At 33.4% G+C, this 19,000-nt stretch overlaps 1 protein-coding gene across 5 annotated transcripts in view; it reads left to right on the top strand.

The window, feature by feature from the left end:
* Positions 1 to 19,000, top strand: part of Ssdp (Sequence-specific single-stranded DNA-binding protein) — a 155,624-nt gene that overhangs the window by 128,350 nt on the left and 8,274 nt on the right. For 3 of the 5 annotated variants that reach the window (XM_071582872.1, XM_071582871.1, XM_071582874.1), the window contains exons 14-16: positions 4,790 to 4,855; positions 5,928 to 5,998; positions 18,646 to 18,849. In XM_071582872.1, the coding sequence (XP_071438973.1) occupies positions 4,790 to 4,855; positions 5,928 to 5,998; positions 18,646 to 18,849 (341 nt within the window). Of the gene's footprint in view, positions 1 to 4,789; positions 4,856 to 5,927; positions 5,999 to 7,042; positions 7,652 to 18,645; positions 18,850 to 19,000 lie in introns of those variants that run through there. The other 2 variants (XM_071582875.1, XM_071582873.1) reach the window with 2 other exon arrangements.

Genomic DNA, 19,000 nt, shown 5'->3' with positions numbered 1-19,000 from the left:
CTTTCAAGAAATTTCTATTCCTTCAGGCATTATATTTAAGTTCATTACTTGAAATGAAAAGTATGGTATAATTGCATACTACATAATGTGTCCTTAATCTTTTATATTATTATTGAATTACACATTTGGATTTCTAGACAAAATAGGATCTGTTCAATAACATTTTAAATATGAGTTGCTCTATTTTTATCAATGCGTTTGGTAGATGAATTTACATCCTCAGACTTTTGAAAATTTTAAGGTCCATAACTTGCCATGAATGGTGTCGCACGTCTACCATATATTCCCATTGAAGTAAAAGTTTCTTCAAATAGGTTCAATGTTGAATAAACTGTTATTTTCTGCACGTACGATGTATTAATGTAGGAACTGATGTTTTAAGTTCATGCCATGAATTTCTAAACACATCCTTCATATTTAAATGCCCAACACAGTTAATGTGAATTGTCAAAATTGGACTCAAATAGATATTGCCGTCCACTCATCCTTGCTGCATATGTGTATCAATAGAGATGAGTAGTATTAGAGGAAAATTACTTGGCAAAGTGATTGATGCCACTTATGCACTCGCAGGAGAGTTTTACTGGTTTTTTTTAAGATTCTTTGGTCATGACTCTGGTTATGGACATTCAAATATACAAGAGGTATATTCCTTATTTAAATCATAATTAGGAAATTGGCCAATTGTTTTCTCAGAGTGCTCTTTGCCATAGCAAATTATTTAACCTTATAGCAAATACACCATCTCTGAATCCTATCCATACTCTGTTATTCTCCTCAGTTTAGTGTTATATTTTTCCTAGCTCCTATTTGTAGCCTTTTCTTTTGCTTTTGCCTTTGTCCCTTCTCTAGCATTTGGATTTCACTGCACTTGGAAGGCCTCCCCAGCACACTTCTGGTTTGAATCTCAGAATAAGCAATGTCATTCTATCTAAATTTTCTGCTAATCTTGGAATCAGCAATTATTTAAAACCACAAAATATATTTCAAAGGTTTTCGTGAAGGCCACCTTTGGTATTTGTTTCTTTAATTAATATTATTAAGAGGTACACATAATGGTATATTTTAATATATCCCTTAATCATAGTGATCTTTTTGTTCAGTAAATATAAAAATGAAATGTCTGAAAAGAAAAACATTCCAATGTTAATTACTCAGTCATCATATTTAATTTGGTTGCATGACACTATCAGCATACCCAACCCAAAATCAGCATGTTGCTTTTTGAGGGAGATGTACCATAATGCAATTTTTTCCAGCAGGTACTGCGACCCCAGTTTTTAATGCATGTATTTATGTTTATTTTACTTCATATGAAATTAGTTCATTAAAAAAATCAATATGAAGTTAACTTGGCAATAATGAATTTCCATCTTGATCAATAGAGATATCATGGGAAATTTTTTTTGAACAGGAAACCACATCTTTAATGGATAAGTACTTGTTAAGGCTTTCACCGTATGATTTTGGTAGAGGCATGATATATCTGTATGGTTAATGTTCAAGTTTGTCTCAGGATAATTCAATTGAATTAATTGTTACAAGCTCTAATTAAAATGCCCTGAGAAACCAATGGTAGGGCATGATGAGTGTAGTAGTTTTTGATTCTACTCGGTCAATACAAATACTTATATGATGTCAAATAAAGGGTTGGATTTGGCCAAAATGTCATTTGGGAAAATATTAGGTGAAGTCTGAGATTAGAGAGGAGCAGCAGCTATTAAATGATATCAGAATCACCCTATTCCACAATGAAAAATCTTTGGAATTTTCAATAGAGCATTAGGACTTTTTAACACACTTCTTAATTATGATTTTGAACATTTTTTAATTCTTCATATTGTGCATCCAGTGGTAAAATACACATTGCTAAAGAAATATTTTGAAATACTATGAGTATTCCACTGATTACATACTGAAAAGTAGCATTTGAAATGCTTTTTAGTTTGTGAGATTAATATTTGGCATCAATGATGTTCTAGCTGTTACTTTAATATTAATAAAAACATCATGCATTTTTGCTTAGTTAGAATTAAACCCATACAGTGAGCAGAGACACGAAATACCTAATGAGAAACTAAGACAGTTTTCAAAGAATAAAACTGTAGATTTCTGGTAGCTGGACATAATGTAATTATGAAGCATTACAGGGGGGGCTACAAAAAGTTAACATAATTCTGAATGTAAAGTACATATAAATAACAGTTACCTATATGAGGAAAACATGTAAAAGATAATAATTCCGTAAAATTAATACTCTATTTTGATATGGCAAGTATCAAAATATATAAGAATACTGAGATATTGAGTTTGCTTCTTTTCATAATTAGTATTCATTAGATGGAAGAGTCCACCTTGGGAAGAATATTTCGTGAACATGAAGAAAGACAAAAGCGTGAGAATGTTTTGAAAACACTAGTAGTTACACAAAGAGAAAAGCATCCATTTAATGGTATAAGTATGATAGTGATTATTTTATCTGATAGGGCTGAATCATTATGAAATAAAATTGGGGACACTCTTCAGTGGCTAAATGTTAGCTGGCAAAGGAAAGTAGAATAATGTTTACTTTAAGAATAACCTACCAGATAAATACTTTTCAAGGAAAATTGGATATGGGCAAGGATACGATAAGGACACTTGCATTTCTCTTGCATTTTTTTCAAGCTGTCAATAGTAATACAAGAATCATTGTTTTCACTCCATTGCAGTTTCATAATGCAATTGGATGTTTTGGCAGCATGCATAGACATAAGCAATAATTTATTTGAAAATAAAATTTATTTAAATATACCATAAGCAATTGATGTTAATTTTTTATTTAAAATTTAGTACCACAGCAAAAAAAATTAAGCTACAATTATAATTAGGAGTTGATTTAGGAAATATTTTAACCAAGTATTAGTAGTTTTGGTATTTGGGCCGCACCAATTGATTTGCAGTTCAGTATTAGAAATGGTGGTAAACGGTATCAAGATTTTTTATTTTTCTCTACTCAGATGAGATGTGCATCAAAGTTATCCTATTTTTTTCAATTGCCTGATTGGTATGGCTCCTGTGAAGAATTCCACAAAGATGGGAAGGTTACGTAAGGGTTTTTTACCTCTTTTCTCATGAATAATGTGGTGGATGTTAGTTTCATTGCTATTCTAGTTGGCCTTTCATACACGAAGTTACTGACCAGATTCTATCTATCATATACCAAGATTACTCCATGTGGGAGGAACGAGAAAATTCAGGGGTCATATAATACTATGTTATTCACTTAAATACCAAAAGCAATATTTATGAAGCGGTCTAAACTTTAAAAACAAAATGCAATGTGATGCTTCAGTTGCTCCATAAGGTATATTTTGATCACAGAAATCGATCACACAATGCACTGAGAAATATTTTTCGCTTGTACTTTTTGTTACATGGAGCTTTCACATTTGTTTGGTGGAACTTGAAATCATACAAGTGGTTATTGAGCCACCTGGGCAGTGGTTATGATAGCCTGACCTTAGGGAAAAATCTTTTCTGGGCTATGCAAATGTATGTCTGTCTTCAGCATATGATATCCCCTGCTACAAATCTAAATGTACGAGTGAGTGCAGGTGAAATGATTACTGATAAAAGATAGAAGCAATCTTGCAATGTTGTGGGCAGAGATGTGGATGATGGTGTCTAGAAATTTAATGCATGATGAATATATCCACCATTTGGCACGCACATTACCTGTTTTGAGTGGAAATATATTTTATTCCCAATCATTTGGGAGGAGTGATAATTCACATGCTCTTACACTTACATGAATTTTATAAGAGAAAAATATGCATTCATAAAAGAATCATCAAGATGCAAATGATGCATCAAGAAAAAGTGAGGCATGGGAAAAGGAAATTCACAAAATAAAATGTCTATGTTTACTTCAGAGGTGTAATTTATGATATGATGTGAAATAAATCAGGATCAGATTTGCTACAGATATAGAACTTATGAAAGAGAATAAAATATCAGTATGATTCTATTTTAGGGGCTCTGTGAAATGAATGTTAACTTTGAACGATTTGAATATCTCTTCTTTTTTTAAAAAAATGGCTAACTAGACCTTTCAAACAGTGTAGATTAAAGCTGATATATTTTTTCTCTGCTCATAATTACTCAAACAACCTAAAAATAATGGTTGGATCTGGTTTTGGTAAAATTCAAAAAAAAATTTTGTGCATAATGAATTTTAATCAGTTATTAAGTTTACTTTATGTGGAACTGTGTGGACTTGATATTGAGCTTAATATCCTTACTTTGCTCAATTCTGGTAAAAATTATGTACTCTTTATCCAAGTTAAGGATGTGAAAAATAGCATTTAACTTAAAATCACTGATAGGTTTTCATATACCATTTTTGTGCATTATTTATTGAGAGGGATGGAAAATGTATTAAAATTGGCTTGTGCATGATTGTTATGTAGTATTTAATAGCTTTATTCACTGTGAGCTAATGCAGTGGCAATTACACTAGTTTTCAACAGCTATTGTACGTTAGTAAAATAACCAAGCCTTGTTTGCAGTATCTCTTCATTTCTGTCCATGTGTGCTATGTGTGGATGTTTTTGTGTATTGTTCCATGTTTTGTGTAGTAGCTATACAGCACTGTTTACTTTCATTTCATTGCTCTTCTGTGTCACTGAGCATGCTTATTTCCTCACCTCTGTAGTCTACCTACTGTTATTGTGTTTGAACTCCTTTGAGATTCTCCTCTAAGTTTTGAGATCCTTGGCATTTAGCTCTGATGTTTATTTCTTTCTAGGTTCTGTGGGTCCCTATTCTCCCGCTAGTCACAGAATGCCTACTCCCAGTCCCGTCACAAGACAAGGTGAATACGATACATCCTATCACCAATGACAAACCAAGCTTCCATGACATGCCCATACTTTGCTTACCCATTTGACCAGATTTCTTTCTTTCAAATGAAGGCCATGTTTCTTGAATTTACTTCCAAAATGATTTTTCTATTTGCCAAAAATGCTAAATTGTGTGAATTGAAATTCTTCTGCTAATTTGTGGCATGTCAAATGAGAATGCCTTTTTAATATTGTATTCTAAATGTGTACTCAAGTGTAACGTATTACTAATTTGTCATATTTTGTTTGGATGTTCTGTGTTACTTCATTTGAAGCACTTGAAACTCTTGACCAGCATTTTTTTTTATTTTAAAGTATATCATATTTATTCCATGACTTAAGGAATTATTATTGCATATATTTTTATAGAGTTATAACTTTTATTGTGTACATAATTCTAATTTGACCTCTGTAAATATTGATACCTTACCTTTGGTCTAATAATAAATAAATTATTTCATTGCTTTAGTATTTAGTTATGAAACACTTAGTTTTAACTATGTAACTCCGTTGCAGTGGAATGCATGGACAAGGGACATGAAATATTAGTTTCACACAGGAAGTTTCTTTGGTGAGATGGTATTTAGTTAGCTAGAAAAAGCTTTAAATTATGGTTTATCAAAAGGATAATGGTTTATCCATGGTTTGATTGTGATAATATTTATTTTTATCATAGATTTTAGAAAATTAAGGTATCCTCTTTTCACAAGACCAATAAACATTTTGATAGAGTGCTTTGTGTAAATAATTTGCTAATGTGGTGTAATTATCTAGTTGATATAACTGTAGAAACTTAGTGCAGTTATTAGTGAGCTGTAATTAATTAAGGTGAATCTTATGGTGAATCTATTCCTGAAGGTACTATTGGAGGACCGGGCCATTGATATTTCTTGAAATTATGACTGTTCTATTTATTTGGACCTAAGACAGGTAACCTCAAGTATCATCCCTGGGATAGATGTAAATAGTTTTATTGGTAATTTATATAATTAACCATATGTGCATTTGGAGAGATTTCTGAAGTTACCAACTTGTTTTTTTCAGACTCTTCTAATTCAGGTGGTGAAAACATGTACACCATGATGAAACCTGTTCCAGGGGGGAATATGCCTGGAGTGAGTATTTACTATGTCATTTTCTTCACTGCCCTATTTCTGGAAACCTTTGATCCTAATTGCTTAGCATAATAGTAAATATCCTGCTTAGATCTAAAAGTGTTGCACATTAGTGAATTTCATGCATTTTAGATGCCTCATTTATCGCATTTGAAAATTAATAGCTGAACCTCAAAATTGCTGGATAAAATATTTAGCAGTTAATTATTTATTTAGAATTAGTCTGAAATTAGCACTTTTCGGCCTTATTATCTGGCTCAGAACAATAACAATGGACACGATGACAAACACCCAAACCCTAGGTGGAGGAAAACCCACTCAGGCAGAAATCTAACCCGCAGCCCTTGGGTTGGCAGACGAGAATTTAACCCCGCCAATACCGGGACTGGCTGGTTTAAAGAAAAATTTAGTTATCTTAAGTTTTAAATCAGACACTTTCATTAGATAAGTGCCCACCAATTGATAACTAAGCAGTTATTCCTAAAAGCATGTTGTCTTCAAATGTTCAATACACCATATTTATCTTATCATTAGTACACATTTCAAATATTTATGTGGCTTATAGAAATGAAATTTGGAAAATATTCAACACATCCAAGTATACTATGAGTACACAAAGCTAATACTAGTTTGGGAATGTCTGTAGAAGAGGGAAATATTAAACAAAACTATTTGTATTGAATATTCATTTCATTATTTTGAAGGTGGACTAGAATTTAAAAGAATCAATTTCTTTTTTTGTAGCTAAGCAGGTGGTTTTTTTTCTTGCTTTTTAATTGTTTGCAATGAATGTGTGATTGTATTGACTAAATTTTGATGTTTAATGTTTCCACTTCTGCAAACACCTTATACTTTATGCTGTTGAGTACTGTTGTTGATAAGTGAATGCTAAAATATTCTTAAATATTTTCCCAAATTTAAAATTGAATTAGTTATGTTTTATATGACTTAAAAAATATGGTAGGTATCGTGCACTGAATGTCTTCATGGGTAACCCTCATTCAGATTTCATTCCACTAGTACCATGTTTCACTTCCTTTGCAGTTTGCCAACCCAGATTTTCCTGTAGACAATTTGCTCCTTGACCAGGATACAAATCATCTATTTTAATGCCACTTCAATTATGTATCAAATGATGTGATGTTATACAGGATGTATGTTGGATTAACTCCTTTAGTTCATAAAATACATTATATAAGAAAACTGATAAATTTTGCTTGGTGAGAAAAGATTCAGGCCATCAGAAATCCAAATCTGATTTGTTTCTACTTTTGCCATTTAAGTCTAAATGAATACCAAAAACCTGACTCAACACATTTTTGAACAGCTACTCCTACTTTTTCATTGTGTGTATACCGACATAAGAAGATAATGTAGAGATGTGTACTGGTGGTTTATAACTGTAAATGTTTTGGATATTTTCAAATAAATTTTGTGTGTATATAGGCATGTTTTGTGGAGGTAATTTGGTTAAATTAAATGTCAAAATGTCATTCTATGAGATGGCAGAAAGCTTTAAATAACAAATTTTCTATTAGCCAAGTGAAAAACATTTTAATTTTGAACAGCTATCTTCTCCTTTATGAAAGTATGCAGTAGTGTGTAGATATTATTGAGACAACTTATTGCTGAGCTATGAGTTTGGACCATAAAGGGATAAGTGAGTCAGAGGGAGGATGGGGGGGGGGCTTTATGGGACAATGGAAGTGGAAAAAGAGAAAAATCCCACATCCGTGTCGGACCAGTTTTAGCAAAAGTTCCTAGAAGTTTTTGGTTCAAATATCAACCGAAGGATCATTGTACTTCCTCAACTGAGACAATAGGCAATATTGAATCTATTGGTTGCAGGCATGTGATACATTCTGTCCGTACTAGGCATAGCTGTTGTGACCATAAAGAGATGCTTATAGTTTTATAAAATGATATAACATCTGCCATCACTTAGCATTAACTTATTACTGCATTTTCTGTAACCAGCAGTTGACATTTAGCCCAATTGAGAACATTATTTAAAAATGAAGAAGGTTGCTTTTACATGAATTTAATGAGATAGATAGACACCATGTTTAACTGTTTAAATTTTGTGTTTGGCATCAATGGAAATGTTATTGATTTTTAGAATCATCAAAGACTATGCATTCAATTTGTCCCAAAATAATTATTCTACGTTTCAATATTTATTTTGGAAAGCTCTTGCTACACATGGTTTGTAATTTTTATTAAATGAATTTCTGTATTTGATTTTGTCTTTCACCTTTCTAAGATAATAACAAAAGATAATTAGTGGTCAAACCTATTTAAACTGTTGAAACTGGGACATGTCTATCAAGAAGTAGTTCAATTGAATTAAACTTTGAGTTGAAATCTCTAAAAAATTTGCTGGAGCAAGTTTGATTCAAATTATTAAGGGAAAAAATTTGAAATTAGCTAATGGAGTTTTTTTATAAAATGTGTAAATTGTATAAAATTTAAATTATGCTGTCCCTAAATAAGGGCATTTTTAGAAAGGCATGGTGTAGAAAGCTGTTCAAATTCCTTAATTTCAAATTAATTATTAGCGATTTGGATATCTAGTTCAGTGCTGATTTTTGAAAGATATTGCATAGGATTAAAATGTGCTAAAATTCAGGATAATATAAAAATAATGTTGTTAATATTTGATCTTATCTACACATAAAACATTAATTGCTATCAAATTATATTTCCACATACCTCTTAATGTTTATGTTAAAGTCTCTGGAGCATTACTTTTTATTACAGTTAGTGCTGGCTAAATTCATAAAAACCTTGTCAAATCTGAATCCTGTTTCGATATTGTTAAATGGATTTTTAGATAAATAATTTCAAACATTTAATTCTTGCAATATTTAAAATTTTGATATTTAGAAGCAATATGTAATTATGCCCGGAAATCAAGGCAAATGTGTGCTCAATATCTGAGGTTATCCACTCCGCAGAACAAGCAAGTCAATGTTCTATAAAAGTAGATTGTTACATTATGACAGCATAATTTGCAACTATTTTTACTTTTCACTTGTAAAATATGTACACATACAATAGGTAAATGGATATGGCATGATGATAAATGAGCAATTGTTCTAGCTGTCATTTTTTGTTGTAAAAATTTGTCTTTTGATATTATCATACCAAGTTTCTTTGAGTGATTTTGTGCACATTCAAAATGGTGAATGAGGTACAAAAACAAAATGTATGGTATCTCTTCATCCAATGGCAATAAATAAATTGAACACAATTACCAATCTCAAATTTACATGATGCTTCAATGCTAAACTTAGTTAAAAATACACATTTATTGTAATCTAAAGATTCATTAATCATGTCATATTTGGGGGACTTTTCTATGCAGAGGCCTTATGCAAACTGGATACATATGCGTCTCCATTTATTAAATTACCATACCATGGTATTTTTTGTATCCATTGCTTTTTTTCAATCTCAAAAGGAGAGGGTTGGCTTTGAGGAAAGCATTGCTATTAATTTTGGATTATCCAGTCACTGTTGTTATATTACTGATAATTGTAATTGTATGAAGTTGTGTCTAAATTCATGCAGGTTTTTTTTTCCTTCCCCACTGTTTGACCCAAAAACTATTCAGTGGCATTACTTGGAAAATGTGTAGTCAAATTTTTTTGTACCACTTGAGGGCATGGGGCTCACATGTGTAGTATGACATGTACAGATTAAAGCGATTCAGCCCCCTCATTACCTCATATGATTTCAGGTTACACCTCTGACTGGGGACTTAAACCATTTAAGTACCACACTCAGTGAGCAATATGAGTGCTTGACATCTGTCATGCCACTTCAAGACATATATACCATGATCTCACCATCAGTATGCAGACCCGGGGGACATTTTTTAACTACCTGAATTCATTTTGACAATTTAATTAGGAGATACAAAATATGTGTATGTAATAAAATCTCCAGATGTGAAAACCATATTTCCTAGCCAGGCACCTAAGACATACCCTGATTTTCAGCTTACAAGTTGTGAAAAATGCTTCGATCCAATACAAAAGGATCCAAGTTATTTTGTTGTTAACACTGAAAATGAAGAAAATTGAAGTTACATTGATAAATTAGTAGCTGCATGTATATCAACATTTTTCCTTGTAGATTCCCAGAAATTGGTCATCACAGCTGCTAAATCATTTCTGTAGCTATTTTTGCTGGGGTTGTAATTTTCCTCAAACATAATGTCATCTTTACTTCAATGTAGGGCATTGCTAATTTCACATTTTTATAAAGACAATCACAAACTCTAGAAGTTGACCTCTATTTCATTCTTCCTGCCTAGATGACATCATGAGTTGGTGCCTTATAGCCTTTCTTTCATATTCAAGGGGCAGTTTCAGCGGAAGCTTTGATTATTTAGGAGCATATAAACGTAAATTTTTTCACTCATCATTGACTAGATATACCACTAGCGTTTCCTCAGCTGGAGGTGAGCCAAAGTGCGTTTCATCTGCCTTGTTTATATGTCCTGCAGCATAATTCGCAAATTCAAGTTTAAATGCGATACTATATCACAATATTCTCTCTGAGAATCCCATAATGTTATTATCATTTTAGCTTTTTGTGGGATGCCTAGTTTGCTGTTATTTTAATATTATCAAAATTTGTATGAAGAGCAACCATTTTCTATGCCTTTATGACACTCTTACTACTTAAGGTTCAGAGTCTGTAGACTCATCTGTAGTTAATCAGGAATTTATGTATTAGTAGAGGGAAACATCCCCGATGAACTCCCGCCCAGCGGATATTAGTTTTGCGGCTTCAGCACAATTGAGATGAAACTTAACGCACTGCATTCTATGCATCTATGATTCATTTGGGAATTTTTTTAGAGAAATCTCGAATGAAATATTAAATTTCTGTTGCTTTCTATGGACTCAAAACAGTGATATTATCAAAATTTGTTATAAAAGCAGCCATTTTCCATTTTTCACTGCTGCAAAAAATATTTGATTGAGAGTTTTTTCGGCAAATCGGCTCGAGCTTTTTAGGCAGAAGTTATACTGGTATACCTCCGGTCCATAAGACTCAGACTGATTTTAGAGAAACTTTTGGAGTAAGTGTATGTCATGAGCTGGGAAGTATGATAATTAATAACACATTACATGAAACGTGTGATGACTTCTTGTTTTAACAGATATGGAGAAAGTCATACTTTAGAACAGAAGCAACCCAATACACCCAAGGCTGGAAAAATGTACTGGTAGATTCCTTAATACATTTATTTATCAATATAGTATGATTATATATTATTACTATGATTGCAAAACAGAACCTTTACCGACTGAATGATAAATGTAATGTGGGATCATCGTCATAATTTTGGAGAAACTAACTTCGTGGTTATCAAGAAATTTTCAATAATGTGGAATGAAGGAAACATTGAAAACGAGGATGAAGCTCATCATATTGAGGGTAATCATTTTATCTTGAATCTACATGTCACAGGTTTGGATTGTAGGTCTATTTTCTGAGTTACACCCCCATGATTAAGGTGGAATTTGAACCTTAGGCCTTCATATTATTCAAGAAACATGTAACCTCTGATTTATCCAAATTTAGAACAGAATATATAATTATAGGCTCATAAAAACAAGATTGCTTAATTTTTCTGTGTGATAGCATTTATTGACTCTTTAAATTGGGATATTTTCATTTACATGGTTTTTATAAAAACTATCAGGAAATGTTCTGGAAAAATAAATTTATTTCAGATATTGCTACATTGCCTCATAACTCTTTAAAGTTCATCCATTGAGCATCAACACACTTTTGCCTGCGGCTTTTCCACCATTCAAAGGCTCCCTGGTAGGTGGGTTCCAGAAGGTCCGTAAGGGTACGCGTGCAAGCTTCTTTGAAGGCACTAAGGATCCCATGGTAGTGTCCTTTGAGGGAGGATTTCAGTTTTGGGAATAGAAAATGGTCCGCTGGTGCCAAGTTGGGACTATAAGGGGTTTGGGGAATCGTTGTGTTGCCTTATCAGCGCCAATACGATCTGCGATCATGCGCACACCTAACCGGTAGTCGGAATTCAGCACTTCACGCACATGTCAGGAAAAAATTGCTACCAGTACTTTTTATGCAAACCTTGTATATTTAAGCACTGTAAAGTTTGTTAACTTTCCATTAGTTATGATTTTCTACCATCAATAGTAACAACTTTTTTACTGGAGAGGAATACATAAAATATGTATTCTTGTTAAGTAATTATAATAATTGAAGAACATATGAGAGAAGTTTCTAGGTAATTTATCAGCATCACATAAAATATTCTGGTTTAAATAGAGCTGGCTTGTATGGTAGGATATATATGGGACAAATTGCCTTCATAGAGCATTGCATCTGCAATAACCTTTAGGTTAAAGATTGTGTAGGCCTTTTGTTTCTTTAATAGTTTCCTGTAAATATGCATATACTGGCATCTAAACCTATCTGCATCATGCACAACACAACAACACATGATAGGACCAAACATCATGCTATGTAATTAAGTGTGTGCATTTGTGAATGTGTTACTGGTTCTAGATATCATTAAAATAATAGATTATGGCAAATTTTTATTCCTAGCACCCTCATAAAAGTTGTCTTTACAGTAAGGTCTTATTTGCCCAGCAAAGTAAACAAAAAAATCAATTTCTTTTACTGGGAGCTTGATTGCTTCACTGTAGACAGCTAGTTATGTTTTATTCATTTTGAGCACAGCTCCATACAGTCAGGGATTGTGCCTTATTTACTGTTTCCCAACCATTTGTTAGTATGATTTGGCAGTCTAATCAACTTCCTTTTTGAGCTGCACCAAAATTGGTACAATTAAATTGAAAAATATTTCATTCAAAATGCATATCAATCTAGAAAATGTAGTTATGGAAAGATCAAAGGAACTGTGTGTGTGCGCTCATTACTTCATGCTCTCTGGTATTTAAAAATAATAATGAGCTGTTCATAAAGTTATCTGAGAAAACAATTGATAGGATCAGTAAAGCCTGATGGAGTACATATCTATCAGTTGGCAAAATGTAATGACTTCTCATTTAGATTCACTTCTTTTGATATTTTTCATTAGCTTTGCTTCATAAAGACACATTTCCACTGAGAGGATTCATGCAATTTCATTTGTGGGGTGTGAACTGCTAGTATTCACCCTAACATTAAACCAAGAATTCCGTTATCCAAAATTGCAGAATTTTGTTGTATATTACGTTTTACTTTCTTTATTATTCTTTGTTTTGAAAGATATGTGCATTAGTGATACATTTATATTATGCACAAATTTTATCTTTTTCACATGCATTTTGCTTGGTACAGTATTTTATATTGTAATTGTTTCCAACTTTGTCATTGGTTTAATTGTCAGGCAAATCTTGGAATGGTATTAGGAAGGTTATGGAGAATAATTGCACACTAACTAGAAAATATTCAGAGAGTACACACCATCCCCTAGTCCAAATTATTACTGGGACTGTAAATCAAGCTTTAAATGTTGATATCATAAATGTTTCTCCCCCTTCGTACTATTCATTTGATGTTACATTAGATTTCACATGAGATTCAACCTCAATATCATTGTGATGCCTCTGGAGGTGATATGTTTGTTGAGACAAAGCAGCTTCATCATTAATCTTGGAATCTTGGTTAATTATGGAATTGGTTTGATGCAATTCTGAATTTGAGTTCATTTTTCATGTACAAAAAATAGTTAGAAGTGGGCATTAGCTAAGAGTAAAAATCCTCTTTTCTTTAACTTTTTAGTAAATCTTCAGAAATTTATTTTACTGATAAAGATAGTGAAGAAACGCAGGAAAACTCGCATTGGCCAATGTATTGGTGAATTTTGATATATCCAGTAATTAGCACATCAATGCTCATAACAAAACCTATTATGTTCTACATGGCACATAATTTCCTGAGTGGTAGTTTAAAATTTATTCTGCATCTTTTTTATAAGAGGATACTCCAATATGGGATGCTGACGACTTCATTGCCAATATATCATTGGATGAAGTAGATATTGTACCGACTCTACTTTAGCCAACTTCAAAGTAAACATTTCATTTGATATAAAAATCATATTGTTCTCAGCAATAATCATCACATTTAAACAATTAAAAAAGAATTATTTTGATAATGAAATGTTAAACTGAATTGACAATTTTAAATATTGCAGTACTCAGCATATCTTAAATTAGGCTTTTATCCTAAATTATGATGTTTTTCTTGTGCCAGAAATGGGCAAATAAGTGTCAAAATCAAAAATGAGTGAAATTTAATGAAATTGACTTTACTATGATAAATTATGTTATCTTAACCTCATGTCTGAGGACCCTGAAATCTATACTGAAATGATGATTTGTCAAATATTGACTGACTGTAAAGTCCCAAAATAGGCACCATATTCTCCATGTGAATTTTATCCATAGTAACTTAATTGAGTGTAGGAATATTGAACTTAGGTAGATGGAAGTTCTCCTCCTGATTTCTTGGTTGATCAATTTATACTACTCCTAGTTACCTATGAATGAGAATAATGAAGTGTTGCCTTTGGTGTTCTACAATTTTATTCTAACCAAAGTGCTTTTTTTACCTCTAATAAAAGTTGTATTATTAAGAATGTAGCGTGTGCTGGATGAAAGCATGAAACAGTTTACAAATAGAAATTAAAATTTAAATCTTTCTTAATTTGGCGGTGCATATATTTACTTACTGGTCTAACATATCTTTATTGAGTTTGGAGGATGTTAAGTAAGAGGCACACAACAAAATTCTCATTTCTTTAGATTTTCTTTATGTGGCCAAGTAGTTCAAACATCAGAAAGCATATGCAGTGAAATTACCTACAAATTCTTTAAAATAGTGATGCAATTATTTTTCATCTGTCCCTGATATGTTGATTGATGTGCCATGCTTACTACATAACCATATGATGAGAGAGGCAAACAACGAAATTGTTGGGAAGTATGCCCCTATTTCAAGGCTAAAACATTGCAGGGTTACACAGTTAATTATCAATTAGAAATATGTTATAGAAATGTGCACCTCTACATTTTCTACTTTAAAGAATATTTCTGCGATTAGAGGAAAATAACTATGAGGTCTTTGCCTATGGCCATGGTCCTCCCCTTAGAAATGAAATTTTATTTTCATTATAGATATTATGGAGCTAGCTTGTCTCCATACTTCTAATTTAAAGTATCCAGATGTTTCATAATACCAGTGACCACATAGATACAGGCACTTTTCCTTCATTAGAACTATTGCCCATTTGAGTTTATCTGGTTTGTGGGGCTCCAATTATTATTGTTCTACTCAGGTGAAATTATGAAATTGTTTCTTCTTCATAGCTATATGGTGTTCCTTTGTGATGTTATTGTGAAATGTCATTTGTAAAACAAAATGGCTATTGTAATTATTTGCTGCTGCAGCAAAACCCATCTGAGAACAGGTCACTTGCACTTCATCACCATTAGGGAAATTTATATTCTTTCTTAGCAGCCAAGGAAATGCAAGGAAGGATTTGAAATCTGATCTAACGGCCAAGTTTGAATCCTGAACAGGGATCTCAATATTACTTCATTTATACCATAAGATGAACAACTAGGAATTCTTCTATTAACTTTCAAGCCTCTGAAGCTTATATATCTTAAAGCCATGAGAAGGACAACAATGTCCCATTGTGAGCACCATTGGTCCCATATACTCAAACATTTTTTTTGCCCAGTTCATTAACCCCCTACTTGGAGAAAGCTCATTACAGATGGATTCTTAGAGGCGATGGTAAAATACAGTGGCTTAGTGGTTGCCTTAAATGGTAATTCCCTCTTCACCAATATTCCCTGTGGAAATTTCATCTACATAATCAGATATTTACCTCAGAAGGATTTCTCTAACTTCATAGTGAATGCCTCAACAACTGGCTCTTTCTGTGGAATGGACCATGTGCTCTATGAGCAGACAGGTGATGCAGCCATGAAATCCTCTGTCATTAGTTTTATCCAAGCTGATTTAAACACTGGAGATAAATGGGTACCACGAGATTATGTTTTGAAAGGAGATGTAGAGTAAGAAATTAGCACAGAAATACGGACATTGTGAGAATGTTTTGGGAGGAGAAAACATAGGGAAGCCAGCAGTGCACTCCACCATTGCATATGTACCAATTACTTTAGAGAGGATTACTAGGGCACTCTGAATGTAATGTCATCGCAGTAATTGACAGTTTCAAAAATATAGGAGACATTTAACCCAAAGCCAAGGACTGCATTTCTCACACTATCTTTGAATGTCTAGTCTATAAAGCCAGGTATGGAAAATCAGATATAGGGCAAACAGGTTTTTGGCACCTCAAGAAATGTGAGGTGTGTGGAAAATTGTATCTATTTTCTCCTGGTACATCAAAGATCAGTGAAGTACTTGTAATTCTGTCTTTTTGCAATTGGTGAGGCCATTAAAATTTTAAATATTCAGCCGGGTACAGATTGTGGCTATCAGTTCCACAGTACCTACAAATAAATAAATTGGCTGCAGTTGGACCTGACTGACCAAACACCACCATTTAGGATGTAGCTGAATCAGCTGATACCATAAAAATAAAAGGCATGATGGGTACACTTAAATATAGGGAAGGAAATTAGCTCTTGCCTTAAAAGGATCCCTTAGGATAAAAGATGAGAAGTTTCAAGTCACCTTGACTTCTAATTTTATCGACAAATATGGGGGAACCTGAGAGTTATGCTGTCTGCTGCTGTTAATTATGTAATTGTACCTGCATTAAATATTTAAATCTTATTTTGGAAAATGCCTTATGGTCAGAGCATAGGGCTCAATTGTATGAAACATTCTCACACAATTCTGCTGTCATTTGCTCAATGACCCATTTACATAGAAGCTTTAATTGGACCAAATTAATATGTATTTATGAGAAAATAACTTCTTCTAAAATGAAATTTCCAAAATTCATGGCTCTGGTTTTGAAGTTGCAATGATAATAAGTATCATAGTGATAATATCATTCTCACTCTGAGTAATCATGAGTCTCATTACCCAATAATTTCACATTCTAATGATTTGATGTAGTGGATTATAATTAAGAAGGTTCCAGACTAATGTGATAAGAGTGGTAGTGAAAAGGCACCCACTTGGATTGAGACTCAAAAATACCTCTGGTGATATCCAATTTATGAATGTACCTGGTTGGGAGTTCAAATATCTTCAAAAACTTCAAAAGAGTTCAAAATTAACATGACAATTTTGGTTATTCTGTTCTTGATGGCATGAACAAACCTGATAGTTTACAAGGAACTGTGGGGTGAAAGCTGAACTTCACAGCAATGAAGCTGCAATTGTAGACTGCATCAAAGAAATAGTGGGCCGTTGTACAAATTGCATAAATAGTGTCACGCAGTGGCACACATTTGGGAGATTTATATACAAATGGGAGATCTTGGAAATGCACAAATCTGAGTTGTTTTCAGTCAGGGCAGGTGATCTTTTCCCTTCTCAGGCTGCATGCTTCTGGAATCTGATTAAAATTGTGTGCTTGGTGTTAGAGAAACTAATGTGGTTCATGCGTGATTTTACAGTTAGAAATTATTTGGGTTCATACGCTGTGTGATTTTGATTTGATATTTCATGTTATTTGAATTTTTTTCATTTCCATTTGAGAAATAAGGCATACCAAATTTATTAGCATTTCGGTTGGTGCTCTCCATTTTTGTATTGGAAATTTACAGAAATAAATATGTAGGGTCTATTCAACAGTTAATTCTCCTTTGGTTGTGCAACTGCCTCACTAATTTCTCCTGTGGTAGCAGCTGTCATTCATTAGTCACTTTCAAGTGGATCACAGCAACCTACACGCAACCCATAACAAAGTGTGAAAATTGCTGCCTAATCACCACCACCATCTAAGAACATATTAGAGAGGTCAAGCTAACCATAATATCATAAAAAGATCATGTTGTACAAATGTTCAAAATTACTTAAAATTTTAAGTAATTCAGTTTATGTTGCATTCTTTATGTTAACATATCTCATGTGTTAGACTTCATATAAGGCTTTCACCAAATTCATTTTTAAAGATTGATGTTATTCCTGGTAGTTATTTGAAAGTCTTGTTCCTTCTGTGAGATTTTATTTTAGACTTTCACTGAACAATTTCATATAAGATGAACAAGTAACTGTCACCTGTGTTGCCTGTAGGTAAAATTTAAAGGACGCGGGAGAAAAACATGTGCCCTTTTCAAAATTTATACATTTTTGTCGCTTGGCCCAGAATTTTGCATCCTTGGCTTAGTTCTTCACACACCTGAAATAGTTCCTAATTTTTACTCTTGTAAAATCTGTGAATTTATGTTTAAGTCAATTACCTTGTTTATTTTTCATTTGAGCTTCTCTTCTCATCATGTGCAAGTAGATTTGGTTGCTTGTTAGTTAAGCCTATTTGTGGATGGTTTTTCAAATTTTTAAAATGAGTTAGTTTAACAATTTGAGAAATAGCGCTAAACCTTGCTACTCTTATTAGTGTTATTACAGCTCTGAGTAGCAATTGCTCATGTGCCATGGGTTCTCTTTTGATATTCATCCATCTCTCCTCTTCCTTTTGATTATTGTAGGACTTCCCGATGGGGGGAGGGGGACCTGAGGGCGGGCCCATGGGGCCCATGGGCCCTGGCACGATGGGTCCAGTGATGAATGGCGATGGGCTGGACGGAATGAAGAACTCGCCCGCCAATGGGGGCCCGGGCACCCCACGGGAAGACAGTGGGAGTGGTATGGGCGACTACAACTTGGGGGGATTTGGGGGCCCCGGGGAAAATGTGAGTATGAACGGCAGTGGCAACTACTTCTCGGAGTCGTAGTTGTGCCCGGGCGGAGTGGGGGATCGATTCATTGTGTGTGATTTCACGATGATGAAAAATGGGATTAAGAATACTCACTGTATGAAGTCGTCACCGTATCACAAGATCA

This window comes from Hetaerina americana, unplaced genomic scaffold (genome assembly GCF_022747635.1).
Source record: "Hetaerina americana unplaced genomic scaffold, ioHetAmer1.1.p SCAF_12, whole genome shotgun sequence".
NCBI lineage: Eukaryota > Metazoa > Arthropoda > Insecta > Odonata > Calopterygidae > Hetaerina > Hetaerina americana.
Note: the sequence above shows the minus strand (reverse complement) of the source record. Positions and strands in the feature narration are given on the sequence as shown.